The sequence below is a fragment of the Triturus cristatus genome, chromosome 1_2 (genome assembly GCF_964204655.1).
Source record: "Triturus cristatus chromosome 1_2, aTriCri1.1, whole genome shotgun sequence".
In the NCBI taxonomy this organism is placed as follows: Eukaryota; Metazoa; Chordata; class Amphibia; order Caudata; family Salamandridae; genus Triturus; species Triturus cristatus.
In genome coordinates this window covers 127,159,491-127,180,935 of record NC_140580.1, presented here as the reverse complement: position 1 = coordinate 127,180,935, position 21,445 = coordinate 127,159,491, and the positions used below count along the sequence as shown (strand labels likewise).

Genomic DNA, 21,445 nt, shown 5'->3' with positions numbered 1-21,445 from the left:
AATTGGGGCAAAAAACTTGGTGGCGTCAACGGACAAACTTAGGGTAATTTGGAAGGGGATAGACAACAAGGGGGTCTTAGCCCGCACAATTAAAATGCACCCTTCGTTAGTGTCTGTCTGTTTATCTAGTGATAATTCTGGACATGACATTATCGAGGCTTTTACAGGGTTGTGTATGGCCATCAAAAAGGAGATTTCCAAACCTTCGGCCAATAATAATAATAATAATAAAAACCCCAGGTGGTTCGACACTTTGTGCTCTAAAGCAAACCGTGAATTACGGGCGGCCCTTATAGCTGAACCACGGGACCAGTTCTTGGTGAGGAGACTGAGGTCAAGCTATAAGCACACTGTAAAAATAAGAACAGAAGTGATATTAAAGGATCATTGGGAATCCCTTGTACGCACGGCGGCACTGAGAGATGTTGCCGGTTTCTGGGGCGAGGTTAAGAATTTAAGATCAATTGGATCCAACATTACCCCCATAAACTGCAATATATCAGGGGATTTGTGGGTGAAGCATTTTTCAAGCATTTATGCTGCACCGCACCTATTAACGGAAACCTCCTACCCCTCTATGGCCCTTAATATCTCAATAACGGAGGTGGAAGATGCTATCTCTCAAAGCGCGAGCAATAAAGCACCTGGTCCCGATGGATTATCCATCGACCAAATTAAATCAGAGCCTGAATTTTGGTCACCTTTATTGTGCAATATTTTTAATAACTTATCTAACACCCCAGCCCCAGCAACCTGGTCAAATAGCATTATCGTGCCAATTTTTAAGAAAGGCGACAGACTAGATCCTGGCTGTTATCGGCCCATATCTTTAATAGAGAATACCTTGAAGATCTTAGGAAGGGTCATTTTCAATAAGATCAGGACCTGGGCAGAGGAAAATATGATTTTACACCCGTGCCAGCTAGGCTTTAGAAGCAACGTGGGGACTATTGAGCAATGTTTAAACCTGAATTTAATATTGGCCAAATACACCATTGCCAAAAAATCCCCATTGTATTTGGGGTTTATGGACTTAAGTTCCGCTTTTGGTTTTGTTAACCGCTCCCGCTTATGGTCAGTTTTGTTAAATTATGGGTTAGATGAGTCACTTGTTTATTTTTTGGCTCACCTACATAGTGACTTGAAAGCCCGTGTTCGAATAAATAATGATGGTGAAGTCTCAGGGGACATTATAATTGGCAGAGGGGTGAAACAAGGCTGTGTCTTGGCCCCCCTGCTTTTTATCTTGTATATAAATGAATTAAGTAACTCTTTGTGCAAATTGACTAGTGATGTCCCGAATATTAATGGAAAATTACTTCCCGCACTTCTTTACGCGGATGATGCGGTCCGTATGGGCCGCACACCCAATGCATTACGCATTCTAATAACAGGTTTTGTTTTATATATGGCTGATCTTGGCCTATGCACCAATTTTAATAAATCCTATATAATGTCATGTGGCCCTAAAAAGCATAAAATCTGTCATATTATGTCAGGGAATAAGGTTTTAAAAAGCACTAGTACTTTCCCCTACTTAGGCTTGCTGTTTTCCGATTCCGGATCTTGGCAGCCTCATGTTGCCAGTGGGAGGAATACAATGGGCAAAGCTATCAATTCCATAACTAGCCTCCGCCAACCCAAACACGCAGAGGTAATAATACCATTGTTACAAATCTACAAAACCCAATGTTTTCCAACAGGAACATATGGTGCAGAGGTGTGGGGATACTCGAATTGTACTGCCATACAGACCGAACAGAATAGATTTTGTAGGAAGGTATTGGGGGGGGGGGGGTCATCTCAGCTCCAACTTATGTTTGCCACAGGGAACTGAATCTCCCAAACACAGAGGACTTCATAAGATCTAGGCCCGCCCTGTTTTGGCTGAAAATATGGTGGAACTCTGCTGCCTCTTTGACCCGCGAAATTATCATGGACTGTCTAAAATGTGAGCGGGCAAATTACATACCCTGGCTCAGGGAAGTAGAAAAAAGCTTAGTAAGTGTGGAGAAGGGGCATTTATTCTCATTGCCCCTAACCATTGATTGCACCCATAAGAACCAAGTAACAAGCATTTACAATGCAATGGTCTCGGCATTGGTAAAGTTAGAGCTATTGGCATTGCTCATGACATTATTTTTGTTTATGTTTTTGTTTTTAAAACATTTAAAGAAACGGCATTGTTATTTACAATGTCAATAGCTTAATCACTCTCAAATGGACGGGTTTAGGTAGTAAGAGAGGAGATACTTTACTGAAACCCGAAAAGAGGAGACTATCACACTTGGGAACAAGAGCCCTGGTAACATGACGTTTAGTGTTGCAGACGAGGAGATGCATACACACCTGCTTCCTTAAATCTCTTTTGCATCACTTACCAACGTGATAATGACTCTAATGTTTCTATACATACGTCCTCTTAAAACACTTTCATTTCTGAATCGGGGGTCTGCATCACTGATACATTTAAACAAGGTAATGAATGGCAGAGTAAGTTTGAGCAGTGCACTAAAAGGGTTGAAGCAAGTTTGAGGGGTTGTTTTCTGTATCTAAAAACACACTTTAAAGCTTTAAAAGCAGTGCATTGTGCTAACCATACGTGTCCGATGAAGGGCCGTAAAGAGATAATTATCTGGATGATTTAATTGGGTATTTATAATTGAGCAGTGAACTAACGGAAGGGAAACTTATTAATTGAATGTTTTAAACTGACAGCTTTGCACGGACAAGACGATCACAGGCTTTTTCTGGATTCCCAGCTCAAACTAGTACCGAGCAGGGCACACGCAGAGTAAATGTGATACCTGTCGCACAGAACTAAGCTCCGCTTTGAGCCCATGGCATATTTCCTGATAGGACAGTGCCTGCACGTAGCAAGCCATTCATTCTGAAGCAGGAGGCTCCCCAGGGGCATTTCCCGTCCACACCGAAGCTGCTGGTCAGTGGAAAAGCAGGAGGGCTGCGTGCCGATCGAGTGAACGCGGAGCCCGTGAGACCTGGGGCTCCGACCGGAGGCGAGCTGCTCCGCTATCGGCGGATGCCCACGCGCTTCACTGGGCCGATTCTCCCCAGTAGTGACAGGCAGTGGTGAAAATCCCTGGGCCCTGCCCATGATCCAGGGAACCAAGGAACATTGTCGTGGACCCGGACATTGTTCGGAGTCGTCGGGCCAGAGAGCTGCGGCCCCCCTGGTGTGCAGAGTTGTGCGGTCGGCGTCACTCCTGTCGGACACACATCAGAGGCCTCATTACGGCGAGCTGTGAACACAGAGGTACCGGGGCACCCACACAGAAGCAACGGGGACGAGCAGCCGCGAGTGGGACGAAGTCGCCACTGGAGCAGCGCTCGGGTAAGGAGCGAGGGCATACATGAACTTTGCTGCGACCACCCCACTGGGCTCCTGCCTCACACTGTGCAGCCGCTTTTCGAAAACCAGAACATGGTCAAGATTTTATCAGAGGGAAAGGAGAGCGAAGGTAGAGGAGCAAGTAGCGAGTGAGCTGTTAACACACACATGGAAAGCACGGATACCAGAGACGTGTCTATTACAGCGAAAGAGGCCAGTAAGCTCCCATTGCACAGTACTTAAAGAGATGGCATATGGCAAAAGCCGCTGGGATTTGGTGATTCTGCGGATGTGCTGGTTTAAAATTACCCCCAAAAACTTGTGCTGTGCTTTTAGAACACACTCGAACAAGCACACCACTGCCTTTCTCCGAGGCGAAGCAGAAATGCCTCGGAGAAACGCAGCGGCGTTTTCGGATTCGGGGGCGTGTTTTCTTTTTCTCTCCTCTTGCCATTGGCTGGAGGAGATAATCAGAAAAGTAGCAAAAAACACGCCCCCGAATCCGAAATGGACGGGGCCTGTTCGGAGAGACAATCCTCTTCTCCAATGGCTGGCGAGCATTCAAGAGGCCAGCCAATGGAGAAGAGGAGAGAAGAGGGGCAGGTTCAAGCCCCTCTTCTCCAAAACATTAAATCTTGGACCGAGACTGCGCAAGCGCAGCCTTCGAGCTGAGACCTAAAAATTGCCACAATACCTCAATCCCATATTAAAGGGCAATGCAGTGAGTTTAGCTACAGCGCTTTCTCGTACATAGTACAATACCCGCATTTGTTAAAATTAGAAAATTGAAAATAAGAGCATTAGAACTAAATCTATATATATCCCGTAACTCACTGTAAAACAATCTAATTTGGTGCGCTTCAGAATTTCCCCCACCACTGTATCGTTTAGACAAACAACTAGTCTATGTCTAACATAGCGCAAATTCACCCAAATTGGTTTCAATAAAGCTTTATAGAAAACGCGCAAATACAAAACACTGCCATAATGCCCCCTTCCCATTTTTTGGGGGCAATACCAATACTTTTACTATTGCGATTTCTCGTAAGAACTGCAATATACGTATTTATTCAAACACGACAGTCGCGGCAAAAGACACTGAAACTAAATCTATGTGTGTATAACTCAACCGCAATTGATCAGCAAAGAATAGTTGTGTAACCAGTCTATCAAGAAATATATACAGCGAGAAAAGATAAAAGGATGAAAGGATGAAAGGATAAAATTAGAAGCAATACATGGTTTTGTCTAGATAGAAGCCTATGTAAAGATATCACATGTCTCACAAGGATACCAAAATCGGCATATTAGTAATAGACATGGTAAGAGCTGAAACCTCTCGTTTTCAAATGTGTGTTAATCCAAATCAACGTTGGATCAGGCGTTGTGCATCCTACCACTGCAGGCATTGAGCATCCCTTGTGCATCCCTACCACTGCAGGCAATGTGCATCCCTACCACTGCAGGCACAGTGCACCCCAGTGCTTGGTTCAGATACCAGAGTGTCACATACGGCTAGGTAGGTACTGTGCCCCTCTAACCCTGGATCCTGATTCCTTATGCAGGTACTGAACGCCCCATCGCTGGATCAGTTTCCAGTGTCACACTCTGTCAGGTATTGTGCCCCTCTAACCCTGGATTCGGATTCCTCACATTACCACTGCAGGCATTGTGCACCCCATTGCTTGGTTCAGATTCCACGGTGTCATATACTGACAGGTACTGTGACCCTCTAACCCTGGATTTACATTCCTCACAGTCTATACAGTGTTTGTGCCAAGAAGGGAATTATGAGTCTGCCGCAAATTCCATTTGACAGGTAGGAGTGGTCACCGATCGCAGTTAATGCGCACTGGAATGGGGAATAACATGCTGTCTGTTTTGAAGTCCACAACTCCGACCCGGGCGCAAACTGTGCTCTCTAATTAGCGAATCCCACGTCAGCTCTAATTAACAGACGCGCTCTTGCTCCCACGTTCAGACACTCGCCTGAGGTCGGATTTCTGCCTCACATACCACTCCAGCTCAAGTGCTTAGACAAGAGAGGCCGGGTTTACTGACGCGATGTGAAGAGGGCCGCGGAGAGCGCGGAGGTGAAAACACACGACTCAAAAGTACGACCCTCGAGGGACTATCTGTTCTCCCCCCCTGGTGGATACGTCTGAGGTTGCCTTGTCCCCCTGATCCTTGAGGGTTCCTTGCTTAATTTGTTCATCTGTGTATAGATTTGGTTTTCCCGTGGCCCCCCCCCCCTCCCTCTCAGACTCCCCTCCTTTTTATTGACCACCCTAGGGTGGTCGGGTGTGGAGTTCCTCTACTGTGGTTAGACGCTCTTTCAATGTTTTTCGCCTTGCTTTTTGTTTTTCTTTACTTTTGTTGATATTTATGTAATAAGGGTATATCCTGAAGTCCCTTTTGTGCAGTCTGATCTTCTGTAATTTAGCGGAGCCCCTGTGGGCCAGTCAATGTTTTTTGACCTGCCCGATCTTTTTTGAATACTAGCGGCTGGCCCAGGAGGTTGTAGGCCCCTGCTTGTACCCTTTTTCTCTGCACAATAAAAACTTTAAAAAAAAAAAAAAGTACGACCCACGCTGTCCTTGGCGAGGGAGCCGAGTTCGCAGGCCTCAGTCACCCGCGAACCCCGCAGGGTCCTGTCTGTCTTTCTGGCAAGGCCTCCTTTGTCTGAATTAATTTCGCGTGTAACTTATCTCGGGAACAATCGAGGTTCCGCACGGCGGGACGGATCCGGAGGAGGTATTTCTTGTTTTGATTTTATGACCCGAGTGGAAACGCGATCTACGGTTTGGCTGCGGCTGGGTGTGCCAACGGGGGCCTCAATGCGCCGCGGACCCGGAGGACGCCCGTGCTGCGCCCTGTGAAGAGCTCCGACGGCGGGATGGATCAGACACAAGTGCCCCCCCCAGGAGGGAACATCCTCAGAGGTGCGGAGACACGGCCGCGATTCCCCGGGCCTCGTGGGGGTCTCTCGTCCCCCGATGCCGTGCACTGGTGGTTGACATGAAGCGGGCTGACAGGTCTTACGGCTGCCAGAGGTGCGTCACTTTTGAAGCAGTTCTCCGGAAAGCTAACTAGGGAAACTCTCTCAAACTTTGCCAAGCCTGGCTCCGAAATGTTTATGGGCTGTTTTAGAATAATAACGAAAAAAACAGTGGGACTGGTAATTAGAAAGGCAAAGTTCCGACATTGCGATCCAAGATTTTTTCTATGTTAAAGTTGATGGGAGGGCACAGCATTCCTAAACAGAAAACTGAAAGAGTGCAAGTACCAGAGCGCACTGTGACCTCAGTAGAACCAACATTTCACAGACAAGCACACCACTGCCTTTCTCCGAGGCGAAGCAGAAATGCCTCGGAGAAACGCAGTGGCGGTTTCGAATTCGGGGGCGTGTTTTCCTTTTCTCTCCTCTTGCCATTGGCTGGAGGAGATAATTAGAAAAGTTGGAAAAAACACGCCCCCGAATCCGAAAAGGACAGGGCCTGTTCGGAGTGACGGACCTCTTCTCCAATGGCTAGCCAGCATTCAAGAGGCCAGCCAATGGAGAACAGGGGAGAAGAGGGGCGGGTTCAAGCCCCTCTTCTCCAAGTCATTAAACCTCGGACCGAGACTGCGCAAGCGCAGCCTTCGAGCCGAGACCTAAAAAGGGCTTTGTATGATCTTTACCGAAAAGAGAGGGAAAGGACCGAGCTTGTAAAATCTGCTATTAAAAGGTACATTCCCGTTTTGGAAACAAGTGACAGGTCTAATAATTTGCCCCAGGGTTACTTGCGAAAGAAACAGGCAGATGGAATAGGAGTTTGCTGTTTCGTTTCAGGGACGGGAGCATTAAAAACCTACTTTGCTTCCCATTAGTCTTCCACAAAAATTCGGAACATTTAAGCTGTCCCTGTAATTTAGGTGGAAAACAAAGCCTTTTACATTTTATGTTTTTCTGTGGTTTTTCTGTAAAATATACTAAACATTACCTAATCCCGTATTTTAGAGAGAATGTACTGATGGATTTTAACCTGGCATTTAGAGATTTATTGATGCTAGGCTCGGACGATGTAATCTTCAGAGTTAGTTGTTTTCTTCAATCTGCTATACGTTCTCGAGCATCAATGATCATGGTCTGATTACTCAGTTTGCATATTGTATATTTGTATTAGTGGTAGCTCTTTTGCACATGTTATAGCTAATTAGTTGTGGATTGTCTCAACTGTAGCATATGCCAGGCTGAAATATAATGCACGTAGTACTGTAAAATAATGTTATTGTTAAGATACCTGTATTTGACAGGAAGTTTACTTTATAAAATTAACTGTGATAGTTTCTTAAAAATTTTTTAAATGATTGTTTTAATTTGGATGAATTGTTGTGATGTACATGTACTTTTATGGATGTTTTTAACATCCGAATAAAGATCTTTGATGATGATGAAAAGTATTTCACGCCTTAAGGAATATGTGTCAGACTCATGGCTTAGTTGACTGCTGGCAGTTGTTAAAATCAAACGATCCAGGGTACACTTATTTTTCTAATCCACAAATGCCCCATGCTAGATTAGATTACATGTTTATTTCTAACTCATGTAATTCAATTTGCCATATAGAGAAACTACCACAAGTACTATTGGACCATAATCCGTTAGTACTAGAGCTGGAAATAGAGGTAGCCAATTTTAACTCTAGGTCCTGGACATTTGACAGAGCTTAACTCCCGGATACTGAATATTGCACCCATATAAAAAGCTGGATCCCAATATTTTTGGAAGAGAATATAGGGAGTACCACAACTGAGGTGGTATGGGATGCCATGAAAGCAGGAATTTGGGGGGAAACAAGCAGTCGCTAAAGACATTACAGGATAACCTGGTGGTAGCAGAAGTGAATTTGTTCAGGGCGGTTAAGGAAGGTCAGGATCTTGGGTCAACACAACGGCGGATAGCAATTGCAAAGGCAGCCATTATCAATGTATTTACGGACAAAGCTGTAAGCAAAGTTGTAGCATGGAAGGAAATCGTTTATGAACTAAATGAACAGGTTGGCTACCAACTAGCAGTTTGCACCAGGCAGCAAACGAAACCCAATATAATTCGAGGAATTATCGATCCGGAGATAGTGCAGACCACCATTCCAGATTCCATAAGGGATGCATTTGGGAGGTTTTATTGCTCTCTTTATACGTCTGATGACAAGAGGGATCAGGGGGATATTAAAGGGTACCTAAATCCCGTAACATATGAGAAATTTGAAAAAGAAGAACAGGAAAGCTTAGATAGCCCACCATGCTGATCAGAATTATGGGTGACCTTGAATAGCTTAGCAAAGGGGAAGTGGCTGGGACCGAAAGCATACCAACCGAGTTTTACGTCATCTTCGCGAGCCAGTTAAAAAAAAAAAAATCCTTAATGAACTGTTCGTATATATTTAACGGAGGGCAACCCCCGCATCATGGTCACGAGCAAAAATTGTGGAGTCCTTAAAATAATTTTTTTTTAAAAACCCTGGCACAATTGGGTTCATACCGCCCATTACATTAATAAACTGCAAATCAAAAATGTACTCAAAATTACTAGCGAGCAGATTAAAACGCATAATATACAAGGTTATTTCAGAGCGTCTGACAAAGGTTTGTCCCTGGGAGGTCCACAATAAACCACACCTTGAGAGTTATCACACTGTTTGATATCACTACTGTTGCAGGAGACCCTATGGCATTGGTTTTATTAGATGCAGAAAAAGCCTTCCATAGGGTCTCCTGGCAATATCTGTGGATTGCCGTGTCTAGGATCGGGATAGGGGAGGGATTTATTCAAGCAATTAAACAACTATATGTCGAACCATCAGCCGCAGTGATGGTGAACGGTATACTCTCGAAAGAGTTTCCAATCTCTCGGGGTACCAGGCAGGGCTGCCTATGCTCCCCTCTTTTGTTTGCGATCTATATTGATACATTTATTCGTAGATTAGAGAACAATGGCCAAATACCAGCAATATGGTCTCAGAATTGGGCTACCAAGACCCTCGCCTACGCAGACTATATTGCTTTCGTGATGGCAGACTTGCACTCTGCATTAACGGTAATTGAAGAGGCAGAATGCATCAGACAAATCTTGGGGTATGCATTGAATCGAGAAAAGACCCAGGTTGTCCTCAATGATGAGATCAAGATGACGGGCTAACGGGTGGTAGAAAACGCTATATACCTAGGCATCAGTGTTACCTCCAGGTTAGACAATATGGTTAAGGAGAAATCTGGAACCCGTGGTGCGCAGTATGAAAAAGGACCTCCAAAAGCTTAACAACCTTTATTTATCCATGGGAGGAAGATGCAACGTCATAAAAGTGCTCTTCCTTCCTTCCATAAATCTTATATCTTTTTAGAGCAATATGTTTGGAATTCACACCACAGTGCTTCAAGTTAATAGAGCATACATTCTCTCGATTTATCTGAGCATATGCACGACCACGGCAGGCATTTAGGTTTCTCACTCTGCCTAGGGATAGAGGGGGGCTGGCTCTCCCGAATTAGAAATATTATTGGGCCACTACACTAATACATAGCCAAGAGTTATTACAGACCCAATCGGACAATGGACAGATAAAATCCCCTCCGCCTTTGAACGTATATTAGGGAAAGAAACCAGTGGGTGTCTGTGGCACCAGCTGCAGGACAGCTACTAAAAAAAAGTCTGGTTCAAGACCCTCTTTAGTGTTTTTAAAGTATGGAGTGCCATACGGAGAGTATGTGGAATTGGTAGATTACCATTCTATACACCCTTAGATAATAATTTTGCACTCGCGGAAGTTTTTAGAGATGCTTGCGTGGGAAAATGGAAGAGGGCGGAAATTAATCGGATTGGTAGTGCTTTTTCCCTCCACTGGTCTTTGATCCTTCAAAGAACCGAAAGAAGATTTTACTTTGGATTGGTGACATTTTTTTAAATGTATCCATATTAGATATTTTCTTGTACAGAAAGGAGGGGGCAGGCAAAATTTGAGAAAGTTGAAATTATTGAAAGAATAAACCAAGATAAAGTAAGATCTATTGGGGGGATACACACACTTATAAACGCAGCCCTCCCAAATGTCTGGACAAGTACTCCAGAAAATGGCAGGTGAAAGTAGGAGTGTCAGACGAGACATTTTTGTATGCCCATGAGTTATCGAAGTGGGTTTTAATGTCTACCAGGCTACAGGCACAGTTTTATAAAACTTGCTTTTTGTGTTATACACCTGACAAAATCGCAAAATGGGGTGGAGGGAAGGGAACATGTTGTCCTCGCTGTGAATTTTATAATACAGATAGTGTTCATATTTTTGCATCATGTCATGTTCTGCAAAAATGTATTAAAGACATTATGTATTTTCTATCGGAAGTTTTAAAAACGGAAATAACTGTCTGAGAATGTAATCCTGCTAGGGACTTTTGAGACTAATCGGCTAAGGGAAGGGCATGAATTGATTTTTATTTCTATGGCGGTTTTACAAATGTTTATTTGAGGCTGCCTGGTTGGATTCCAATGCCCCAGCTTTTCAACAATGGCTTGCCAGGTTGCTAACAATGTATAGTCTAGAAATAGCCATATAGGCGAAAAGGGAGTAATCAGCGTAGAAAAGGTATGAAAATGTTTAACCCTCTACGTGTCTGGATCCAAACTCGAAGTAAGAATATGTACTTTATCGTATTTGCACTAGTCACTTTAGGACAATATCTTTTCTGGGGTTATTTTTGTTATTTGTAATAAATGAAGTAAATTGTATTGTAATTAGAAATAGGAGATGGAAGTAGTTTACCACGTTACATGAAATAATGTAATGAATTTTGGAATGTATATGGCGTATTAAACTTTTCTCCTGTCTGAGCAGGGGGTGGCGGAGTGGGTGGGATATGTGTGGGGTGAAAAATGCAAAATGAATAAAGATTGTTACAAAATAAAAAAATAAAAAATGCTTGACAAATTTAACATTCCATACTTGGTGGACATGGCTTTGCATCATTCAAAGTGTAGATTACACAACCTACCACAAAACACACACTGCATTCTTCTAGGAAACTACACCCTTGATGTCTACCTACAGAAAAATAAACTGCCAAAATTGATCCATGTCAAACACTTAAAGAATTTTACAGATATCACAAGGATCTCCCATGTCACTTTTAAGAGGGGTACTATTCAAACAATAAACAGATCTAGAAGAGACCGCCCCCTTTAACTCTTAACTTCCATTCTCTGTGTATCCCCTTTATATGCCACTTTCCAGTAAGAATTATTGCCTCCATCTAGGTACGCCGATCCACATTCCATATTATACCAAAAAGTAAATTCACTTACCAAGCCAAAGGTGTTTCACTATATTAGACTTTGACAGGCCAATTGGGTCCAACATTTTGTGTATTCAAATGCTTCGAATTTCATTAAAAAAAAATTGTAGCTTCTACACCACCTGCGTCTTATCAGACGCTGGGCTCATCATTCAACTCTTCTATTCACAATGGTGTATTTAATGTAATGCTTATCTGACCGCTCTCTGAGATTTATCACGTACCAATGTTATTTTTCAAAAAATGTAATAAAAAAATACTCAATTTTAATAATTACTTCTCTACGCAGTCGTATAACCTGATGTACTTGGGTGAAACGCTTCCATGTGAAATACTTTTTCTCCCAACTGTCGCAGGTACCCACCAGGAAAGCCAACTTTCCCCACTTCTCTTTCTGCTGGTTACTGAGCCATTGCTAGCGACACTTGGGTATAATCCCGATATTAACAGTATTAACTTCAGCTCTTGCAGGCAATTGGTAGCTGCATAGGCTGAGGGCGTTCTGTTATTTACCGAGGAGGCCGATTGGGTCATTCTCCGCATTATGCAGGAGCTAGAGAGGCACTCCGTGTCAGGCTGCTCCCTTAACAGGGACAAAACCGAGGTCTTACCACTAAATATCCACTGTACTTCCTCAGTGAGACTATTTGAGTTTGAAATGGCAGCCAGAGGCCCTTAAATATGTAGGTATCTGGTTTGGTAGAGCCTTGAAAAACTCAATCACCATTAATGACAATAAAACACTGACCAAAATAAAATAAAAAAGTTGAACGCTTGGTCTCCCAAACTTGTTACCTGGTGGGGTTGGGCCGAAACTGTCAAAATGACAACAGCTCCACTGGTTAATTTATTTTCCAGTATGCTCCCAGACGTTCCTTCCCCCCTCCTTTTTTAAAACCGTGGACAAACACATCTCTGAATTCCTACGCAATGACAAGAAAGCGAGGATCTCCATGAATACTTCGAAAATGAATAAGACCAAAGAGAGCCTTAACCTTCCCGACTGTCCAAGATATCAACAGGCTTTCAAGGCCTCTGGTGGTTTAGGACGCAGGATGCCCACTTCATCATATTCTGGAAAGCTTTGTTACATGCCAAATAGTTTTAAGGCTGATCTCATGCACAGGCTCATAGAGCCAGAAGTTACCCTTTGCTCGGCTCTGGTGGGCTCTCTCCGAGTATTTGTTGGCTTGCGCATCCTTCAGAATGACAGGTTAACTCTCATAGGATCGGGGGGTGCGCTAGGTGGCGCGCGACCAAGATGGCCGCACACCAGTGAGGCAGCTGCCCTGCAGAGCGGAATAATATCCTTAAGCCCCATCCTTGGCTAAAACTAAGCTCAGTTTTCTACACCACAGAAGACCGGAATCGCCACTGATCACGGCGGTGCAGTTTCTGGACGAAGGAGACCGATCGCGACGAAATGGCAGACTGATGACGGTCCCTACGGACGGCTGACCTTCCGGCCTCGTGTGGGAAGACGGCTGTGACGGCTAGGCGAGCCCAGGGTCGCGTGGGCCCTGCGGGCGGGTGTGGTTTGCTGGCCCGTCATACTACTGTATGCCGTAATAGCACTGTGCTCCTCCGAGGCGGGTGCCTCTGCCGGATCCACTGCCTAAGGACACTGCGCAGTATAGCGCCTGGCCCGGGAGACCTTCACCGTCCCCTGATCAGGTGTAGCTGCCATAGCCCGGGGGGGAGACAGCCGCCATTTTGACTGACGGGCGCCACGGGAACCAGCACAAGATACTGCAATAGTAGACGCTGGCGGGTGACCTACCCAAGCATAACTGTGTGCGGCGGGGACCCAGCGGAGCCTCTCCCTTCTGTGATCGTGTGCAGCATCGCCACCAGAGTGGTCATCCTGTAAATACCCATAAAGAATACGCTGCGTGACGGCCATTTTGAGTGAGGTGCGGAGTCCCTCTGGAACCGTTGGCGGCTGACTGCGGGGGGCGGTGCGGCACTCCTGACAGCCACGGATTAAGGCTGCGAGTCCCGACTATCTCCGGCGCATCTAGTGGTGGCTCCCTGCATTGCCAACGATTCACACAGTGACATACCGCGTCATAGCACCACCAGCACACGCGAGGAGCGGGCACAAAGAGAAGGTTGGGCCGATGCCCGGAATAGTAAGGGGGACGGACAGCTCAGCAATACAGTTGTGGGGGTTGGAGGGAACAGTGGGCCCAACACGCCGAACACCTGTGCCGCTCTGACAGGCTTACGTCCTGGGCGCTCTTGGGAAGGACTTACTGGGGCAGCCTCCAGATACATCTCGACGTCTAGGGAGTGACGGTATATACCGACACTACGCCCGAGGGCGCCCCGTTAAGTCTCAGCATGGGGCGTACCAATACCAAGCAGACAAAATTGCCATTTGAAACACGCAAAACACCCAGGTCCAGCTCGGCGGATCACGCAGACTCGGATAGCATGGACACTCAGGAGGAAGATTGGAAGGCGCTCCTACTTGGTATGAAACAAAGCCTCACAACCATCGCTGAGAAAATAGATACCATGAATACACGTATGGACTCAGTTGTTAATAAACTAGACCACCATGAACAACGTCTCAAAGAAGCAGATAGTGTGTCTGACCTGGAGGATGGCGCCACGGCAAACAAAGAACATGTTTCGCAGATGGATAAATTGCTCAAAATAATTGCAGATAAGAACGAGGATTTAGAAGCCCGATCCAGAAGAAACAATGTGCGCATCCTGGGCTTGGCGGAAATCGACCAATACGGGTCGCATGGAAGACTTCATTGTAAAATTGGTCGTGGAGCTGTTCGGTCGAGACTCCTTCTCTGCCCACCTCACGGTGGAGAGAGCGCACAGATCCCTGGCTGTCCGCCCACCCCCTGGAGTACCACCTCACCCAGTGATAGCACGTTTTTTAAACTACAGTGACAGACACGGTGTTTCGCCTTGCTCGAGAGAAGAAACAAGTCCACTATGAAAACACCATACTGTCGTTCTTTCCAGACTTCACGCAAACCGTGCAAGATGCAAGGCGCAAATTCACTGCTGTGAAGAATAAACTACAGGCGCAATTGATTGCCTACGCTATGATGTACCAAGCGAAACTAAAGATAACACTCCAGGGGAGGCAACATTTCTTCCAAAACCCACAACAAGCAGAGGACTACCTCAAACGGAATCGTCGAGCTGCATCTGCCGGAACGGGCAGGCAAGAACACTCCAGATCCCAGTCTCCCCTATCAAATCCAGACTAAGACGAGCAACTGCTACCGAAACACGCGTGATCAGCATTGGTGATCTGAATCCGAGGAACTGGCCTACATTGGTGATGTATTGAAGTTTATATATCATTATTATCTGTTCCGCCCGGACTCTCACCTCTCTCCTGCCATGGCTGCCCGCTGATGCAGCGGTGTAGCGGGTAGGTGCAACAGTGGAGGAGAGTGGGTACGGCGTGAGCCCCTAGTGACTCTCCCCCGAGGGCGTTCCCCCAAATCTCCTACAAGGAGGGACAGTATTGGTTGGACTGAAGGTTCTTAACAGTATGGAGGGTACGTATGCCCGTCGAGTTGGGGATGCCGGAGTGGGTGGGGGGAGGGTGTTTTATGTTTGATGCAATGTTATCTACCCAGTTGGTTAGCAGGGGCAATATAGTATTCAGTCGCAGTCACGATAGACGAAGGCATGACAGACATCACACGGGATATTAACAATCTAAATGTATGATCATGGAATATACGGGGTCTGAATAACCCTAGGAAAAAGAGGCAGGTACGAGGCTACTTAGACATCGCATCGCAGTCGCACTGCTGCAAGAAACACACTTGAATGCGGAACTCGTACCTCATATCGTTATTTTGCATTGTACTCCGGTTACTCTCGGGGAGTGGCCATTTTCAAACGAGGAGTGAGGTTCATGCCCAGTGGGTCAGAAGCTGATACTAACGGGAGGCACTGCCTGGTATGGGGGAGGCTCAACTCATATGACGTGACATTCGCGAATTATTACGGACCTAATACTGACGATCCACATACTTTGCTTTTACTATGGAGTAAAATCCAAACGATAGGTACCACTTATGTTATCTGGGGGGGGGGGGGGATTTTAATACAGTGGTGCAGCCCCAGATGGATAGATCTCTAGTTTCCCCAATGCATTTCACGACCACGCACCGAGTACTAAAAGATATAATAGACAACAACTACCAACTTGACACATGGCGGTATAAACACCCTATGCAGCGGGAGGGCACGCACCACTCGGTGGTTCACTCGTCTTGGGCTCGACTTGACTACCTGATCGTATCAGTCGGGATGGCGCATTGGCTAGTACACGTAACCCATGTGGCTCACACATATTCAGATCATTTCCCCGTGGTGATGGAGCTGCAGCCCCCGATAAGCCACACCCCGTATAACAGTCAGCGTCTCAATCCCCTGCATCTCCAAGACACAGTTTTTAGGACGGAAATTGAGCGGGAAATTAAGGAATTTTTTTAACGGAATGTGCAGTCTGTTTCCAGCCTCACTGTTGTCTGGGAGGCATTTAAGGTCACGGCCAGGGAATGGTGTATCTCAAAGGGTGGGGGCATACTCAAAACTCTACGCAGGGACCTGCATAGCCTGGAAGGGGAACTTAAAGCGCTAGAAATAGAGCTTCAGGCACACCCGAATGATGGGGCACATAGAGCTAAAATACGGGAAACACTCACAGAATACGAGGAAACCACGAGCAGGGAAAGTAACTTCTGAGGGAAACCATACCTGGCCAGGGTTTATGGTGAAGGTGATCGTCCAGGGAAGGTTTTAGCACGCATGATTAGACCCCCCCCCCCCCAAGTTCTCAAACTTTGTCGCGGAGATACAAGATGCACAGGGGACCATATATAGAAACCTCTCTGATCAACTCAATACGTTCAGGGAGTACTATAAAACACTGGCACCCCGCTCGATTTGCCACAATACTTAGAGGACACAGCATTGGCATGGTTAGGACCTAATCAACAAAAATTCCTGAATTTGGAATTGGAGGTGGACGAGATTACTGAGGCAATAATGCATATGAAATCAGGGCGAGCCCCGGGCTCAGAAGGCCTGCCAATAGAATTTTATAAAGCCTTCGCACCAATTTTAGCACCCATCTTGAAAGAAGTGTTCTATGCGGCGTTAGAGGAGGGCAGCCTACCGAGAACCATGCGGGAGGCTCAAATAACCGCGCTACTAAAACCCGGCAAATCCCCGCTACACTGTGAATCATACCGACCCCTATCTTTACTGAATTGTGATACTAAAATCCTAGCAAAGGTTTTAGCGATCCGCCTCAGTTTTTCGATGGAAAGATTGGTGTTGCCGGATCAGGCGGGATTCATCCCAAATCGTGCCACATCCCACAACCTTAGAACACTTTCAGCAGTACTGCAAGGCATAGATCCCAATTGCTCAGCGGTGGCGGTTTTTGACGCCACCAAGGCGTTTCATTCAGTGGAGTGGGATTACCTGATGGGAAATCTGAGTTACATGGGGATGCCCTTTACCCTCTTGAACTCTGTTAAACTGCTGTACACGCGGCCGATAGCCACAGTCCTGCTGAATGGTGCACGTTCTTCTCACTTTACCGTTTCCAGAGGCACGAAGCAGGGATGTCCGCTATCCCCAATTTTATTTGCTTTGGCCATCGAGCCCTTGGCAGCAAAGCTACGACAGCATCACAATGAGAGATCCCTGATTTATCCTGCTAGACAATTGCTTATCTCCCTCTATGTGGACGATATGACCCTGTATATCAAAAAGCCTCAAGAGAATCTTAATCCTGTGTTGAGGGAGATAACCAAATTCAGCGCCATTTCTGGAATACAAATAAATTGGACTAAATCTGCAGTATTCCCCCTCACGCACAAAACCCTACCACACAATTGAATTATCCCCTGGTTTGGGAGAGTGACGAGTTAAAATACCTAGGGGTACATAAAACCAGGGATGCGTGCGAATTATGGCGTAGATATTGACAAGACAACATCACCAAATGGATACGACTACCACTGTCAATGGCAGGGAGGATATCCCTTATTAAGATTATTCTACTACCTAAATGCCTGTATCTCTTAATCAACATCCCATACCATCCCAGGAGGTCCTTCTTTAACACACTTAAGACACAACTTATAAGACTTATATGGGGCGGGAAACAGGCGCGGCTCAGCCTAGCCACATTGATGTTGCCGTACCAACAGGGGGGATACGATGTTCCCAATTTTGAGTACTATTACTATTGTGGGCAGGCACATTTCGCAGTTTACTGGGTTCACCCGCATCCCTTCATGCCTCATCTGGTGGTGGAAGACGGTTATATGTCGCCGATGCCTCCAGAGGGCTACCTCTTTACTAGGGCGAAGGAGCGAGAGCGAGACCCCTCCACGGTGGACTGTACTCTCGCTGCGTGGAGACAGATTGCACGCAGGTTAGGAGCCCCCATGATGTATTCCCCTAGGATGCTCCCGCTACGTAATCCCTTATTGCAAGTCACAAATGAGGGGATATGCCGCAAACTGCTTGATGGTCTGCATTACACCACCTGGGGGGGGGGGGAATCTATATATCGGGGGACAATTTCGCTCTAAGAGACAATTCTTTGGCACACGTGCCCACAACCAAGGACACCTTTATGTATATTCGACTTAGGCAAAGCGTAAAAGCGGTAACCCCTGCATTTCCCGAAGAGCCAGATATATTTGCACCCCTACATGACTTATTACAGGCGGAAGCCCCACGACAGGTCACATCACTCTTGTATAAACACATACAGAAAGCGCCACCTCCCCAAACTCCACGGGCCAGACGGGAATGGGACAACGACCTAGATATACCACTGACAGACGAGCTATGGGAATTTAGTTGCAAGCAGACGGAGGAGGTCACAGGCAATAGTAGGCTACGCCTCATACACTTAAAATTTCTGCATAGATTATACCATACTCCGGTCAAACTGCACAAACTCCTACTGCGGGAACATGACAACTGTGCAAGATGTGGAAGTGAAGGAGCAGATTTCATACATTTAGTGTGGAGCTGCCCTCAGGTGGCTGCCTACTGGACACAGGTTTTTGACGGGATGTCCACAATGATAGGTGCTCAAATATCCCCGAACCCGCTCATGGCTCTTCTAGGGCTCACTCAGGACATAAAAACAGTGCATAGGAAATATTTGGCAATGGGTTTGCTCCTAGCAAAACATAAGGTAGCATGCAAATGGGGACGGGGGCGCGCTCCTAAGTTCAAGGAATGGATAAATACGATGTCCACGTGGCAAGATCACATGTATTATTATGCCGAAATATTACCCATAAAATCGCGGCCGAAAGACATCTGGGGACCCCTGACTGTCTTTCTCCTGGGGAACGAGACAGTTCAGGGAGAGGGCCAGGGAGGGGGTGGGGAACCAGGAAGGAGGACAGTCCTAGAGCCCGCTCGTGGTCCTCACAGGCAGAATCTGAGGCATTGTCTAATTGCAGTGAAATTGTGGCAAATGAGTAGTGATGCTGGATAGTGGGACGGGTGAGTTTTTGGCTACCTGCCATAGTGGTAGGAGGCTAAACTACCCTCCTAGTTTAAGCAGTAATTGTGATGTCTGCATATCGCATACCCTAATGACCCCGTATACTACGGAATGTAATGCTATTTGTATACTATAATCATGTGCTGCCCTATGATCGCTGGATGGGGGTTTTGCAAATGTTAGATAAGGGTGCGGGGGGGGGTAGTTGATGCTATGCAACAAATTTGTACGGGAAGGTGTAAGATTAGCGCATCATTAATGCACCTGAATTGTTGAATGACATTACACTGATGTACTGTAAAAGAAAAAAAAAGAAAGAAACTCTCATAGGATCAAACAGCCCTTTGAAATACTAAGAATATTTGCTACACAACAAAAAATAAAACTTGATAAAAAGACTCCCAACAAGAGCGGGTGTGACAGACAGAGAGGCATGCATTCACAGAGAATTTGCTTAATTCAGACTGCTCTTGACCAGAAAAGCTCAGCCCAAATCTATAGCTACCGAGACGTTCAGTGATTCTTGTCTACAAGTGAAAGGTTATGGAGGGTGTTTTTTTTCCTTTTCTGTTCTCTTTATTCCTGCAATTGAGAATTAATACCAGGCAGTAGGCAAGTTGCATCCATAGGGAACCCAGCAGACATTAAAACTTTACATTAAAGGTAAAGAGACAGCCTACAGGGAAAATTATGGACCTATATCAGTGGACTATATCCAGAGAGGCAATCCCAATAGCTTAAATCTACTAACCAGCTTGGGTCGTGAGCACATTACCTCTCCACGAGTAATTTGTATTTAGAGATGTGATGAACACGCACAGATGGAGGTGAAGTAAATATATACATGTAATAATACTCGGACTCACTTGTCGAATGGCAAGTGCTCCCTGTGGGTCGACAGTCAACTCCGCCAAATGAACTCCGAACTCTGCAAACAGGAGTAGAAAGAAAAGCCAAAGTGAATAGAGTTTTGTACAAATGGTGAAAGTGATTTGCGAATCAGACATTCCCTTCTGTATGCAGCGCGCACAGACTTCAAAGCTGCTACTGGTTGTGTGCAAAATGAAGTTCACAATGTAGTTTTCTAGGATTGTCAGATTACTAAAGTACTGCTCCCTTCCGAGAATTCATCATCAATACTGTAATTTTCCATTATAACTGCTTTTTTTTAAAACCCACCCGAAAACAAAATTAAATATTCTTTAAAAAAAAAAAAGACGATGGAGCCAACAAAAGCAACAGTGTGAAGATTTCAAAACCAAAGTGTCTCTATAAACATTTTGTTGTGCTTAACATGACAAAGTTTCATAAAACTAAAACAATGGCTGTGAATGGGTCAACCGAATCCTGTTCAGAACGGGGAAATATATATATTTTTTGAAGTCTGGACGTGTGAGTTGGAGAAAACTATATGTGAACAGTGGAGACAGACAAAGAAAGCTGAGGCAACGTGGCTTGCTCTGAGGTACAGGGTTCATGCCGATTGGCGAAGCATTATTGTTTGCCTCAAAGATTTGAAACATGATGGAAAACAGCTAGTCGGAACTTGCACCCTAGAAGAACAAGGCCTTTGCAAGACCTAATGAAGAGCTGAGGCCAAGGAAGTCATGCAAATGTGGCGAGCCGAATCATGAGAGGGGGGGCCTGCCTCAGTGCTTTGAAAGCCAGCTGTCCCTGACCTCGTTCTCGCGTACTAGCGAATGATCTACCCTATGTGCTGTGAATGGATGAAAGTGTGGACAGAAATGCTCAAGTTCTCATTGGTGTGTAATGCCAATAATCCATGCATTCATTACTTCAGCAATGTTTGTCTGACTTGTATTACCATCTGTGTTATTGCATGTAGGACTGCCCCTTCCTATTCCGCATCTGAAGGTGGGGCTGCAGAGCACCTATCAGACAAATTTGATAGGTGGTGCCATGTGAAGTGTACTAACCGCAACCAGTCGTTTAGCCAAATTCGCATTTTGAGACTTGGGTGTATACTTTTTCAATTGAAAAAATACAAGCTGCTAGCTAAAAATACCAGACTGACAATGTCTCCTGACAATTGGCAAACACTGCAGTCACAGGTAAGTATCACTTAAGAGAGAGAGGTACAGTGGGAGCAGGGGTGGCAGGCAGGGTTGAGGAAACATTCGTCACATGTTGGCATCGCCTGTAAAAGACCGGTAGTATTAGGTAAGGCTCAGTCACATGGCTCTGAAAGGCGGCTAGGACTCGTTCAGATTCTG

General features: G+C 45.6%; 1 protein-coding gene across 1 annotated transcript in view; it reads right to left on the bottom strand.

Moving 5' to 3' along the window:
* The window catches only part of LOC146866941 (importin-9-like), a 196,108-nt gene that overhangs the window by 127,037 nt on the left and 47,626 nt on the right, over window positions 1-21,445 (bottom strand). Inside the window, exon 2 of the mRNA XM_085614697.1 lies at window positions 20,078-20,139. Coding sequence (XP_085470823.1) covers window positions 20,078-20,139 — 62 coding nt within the window. The remainder of the gene's footprint in view (window positions 1-20,077; window positions 20,140-21,445) is intronic.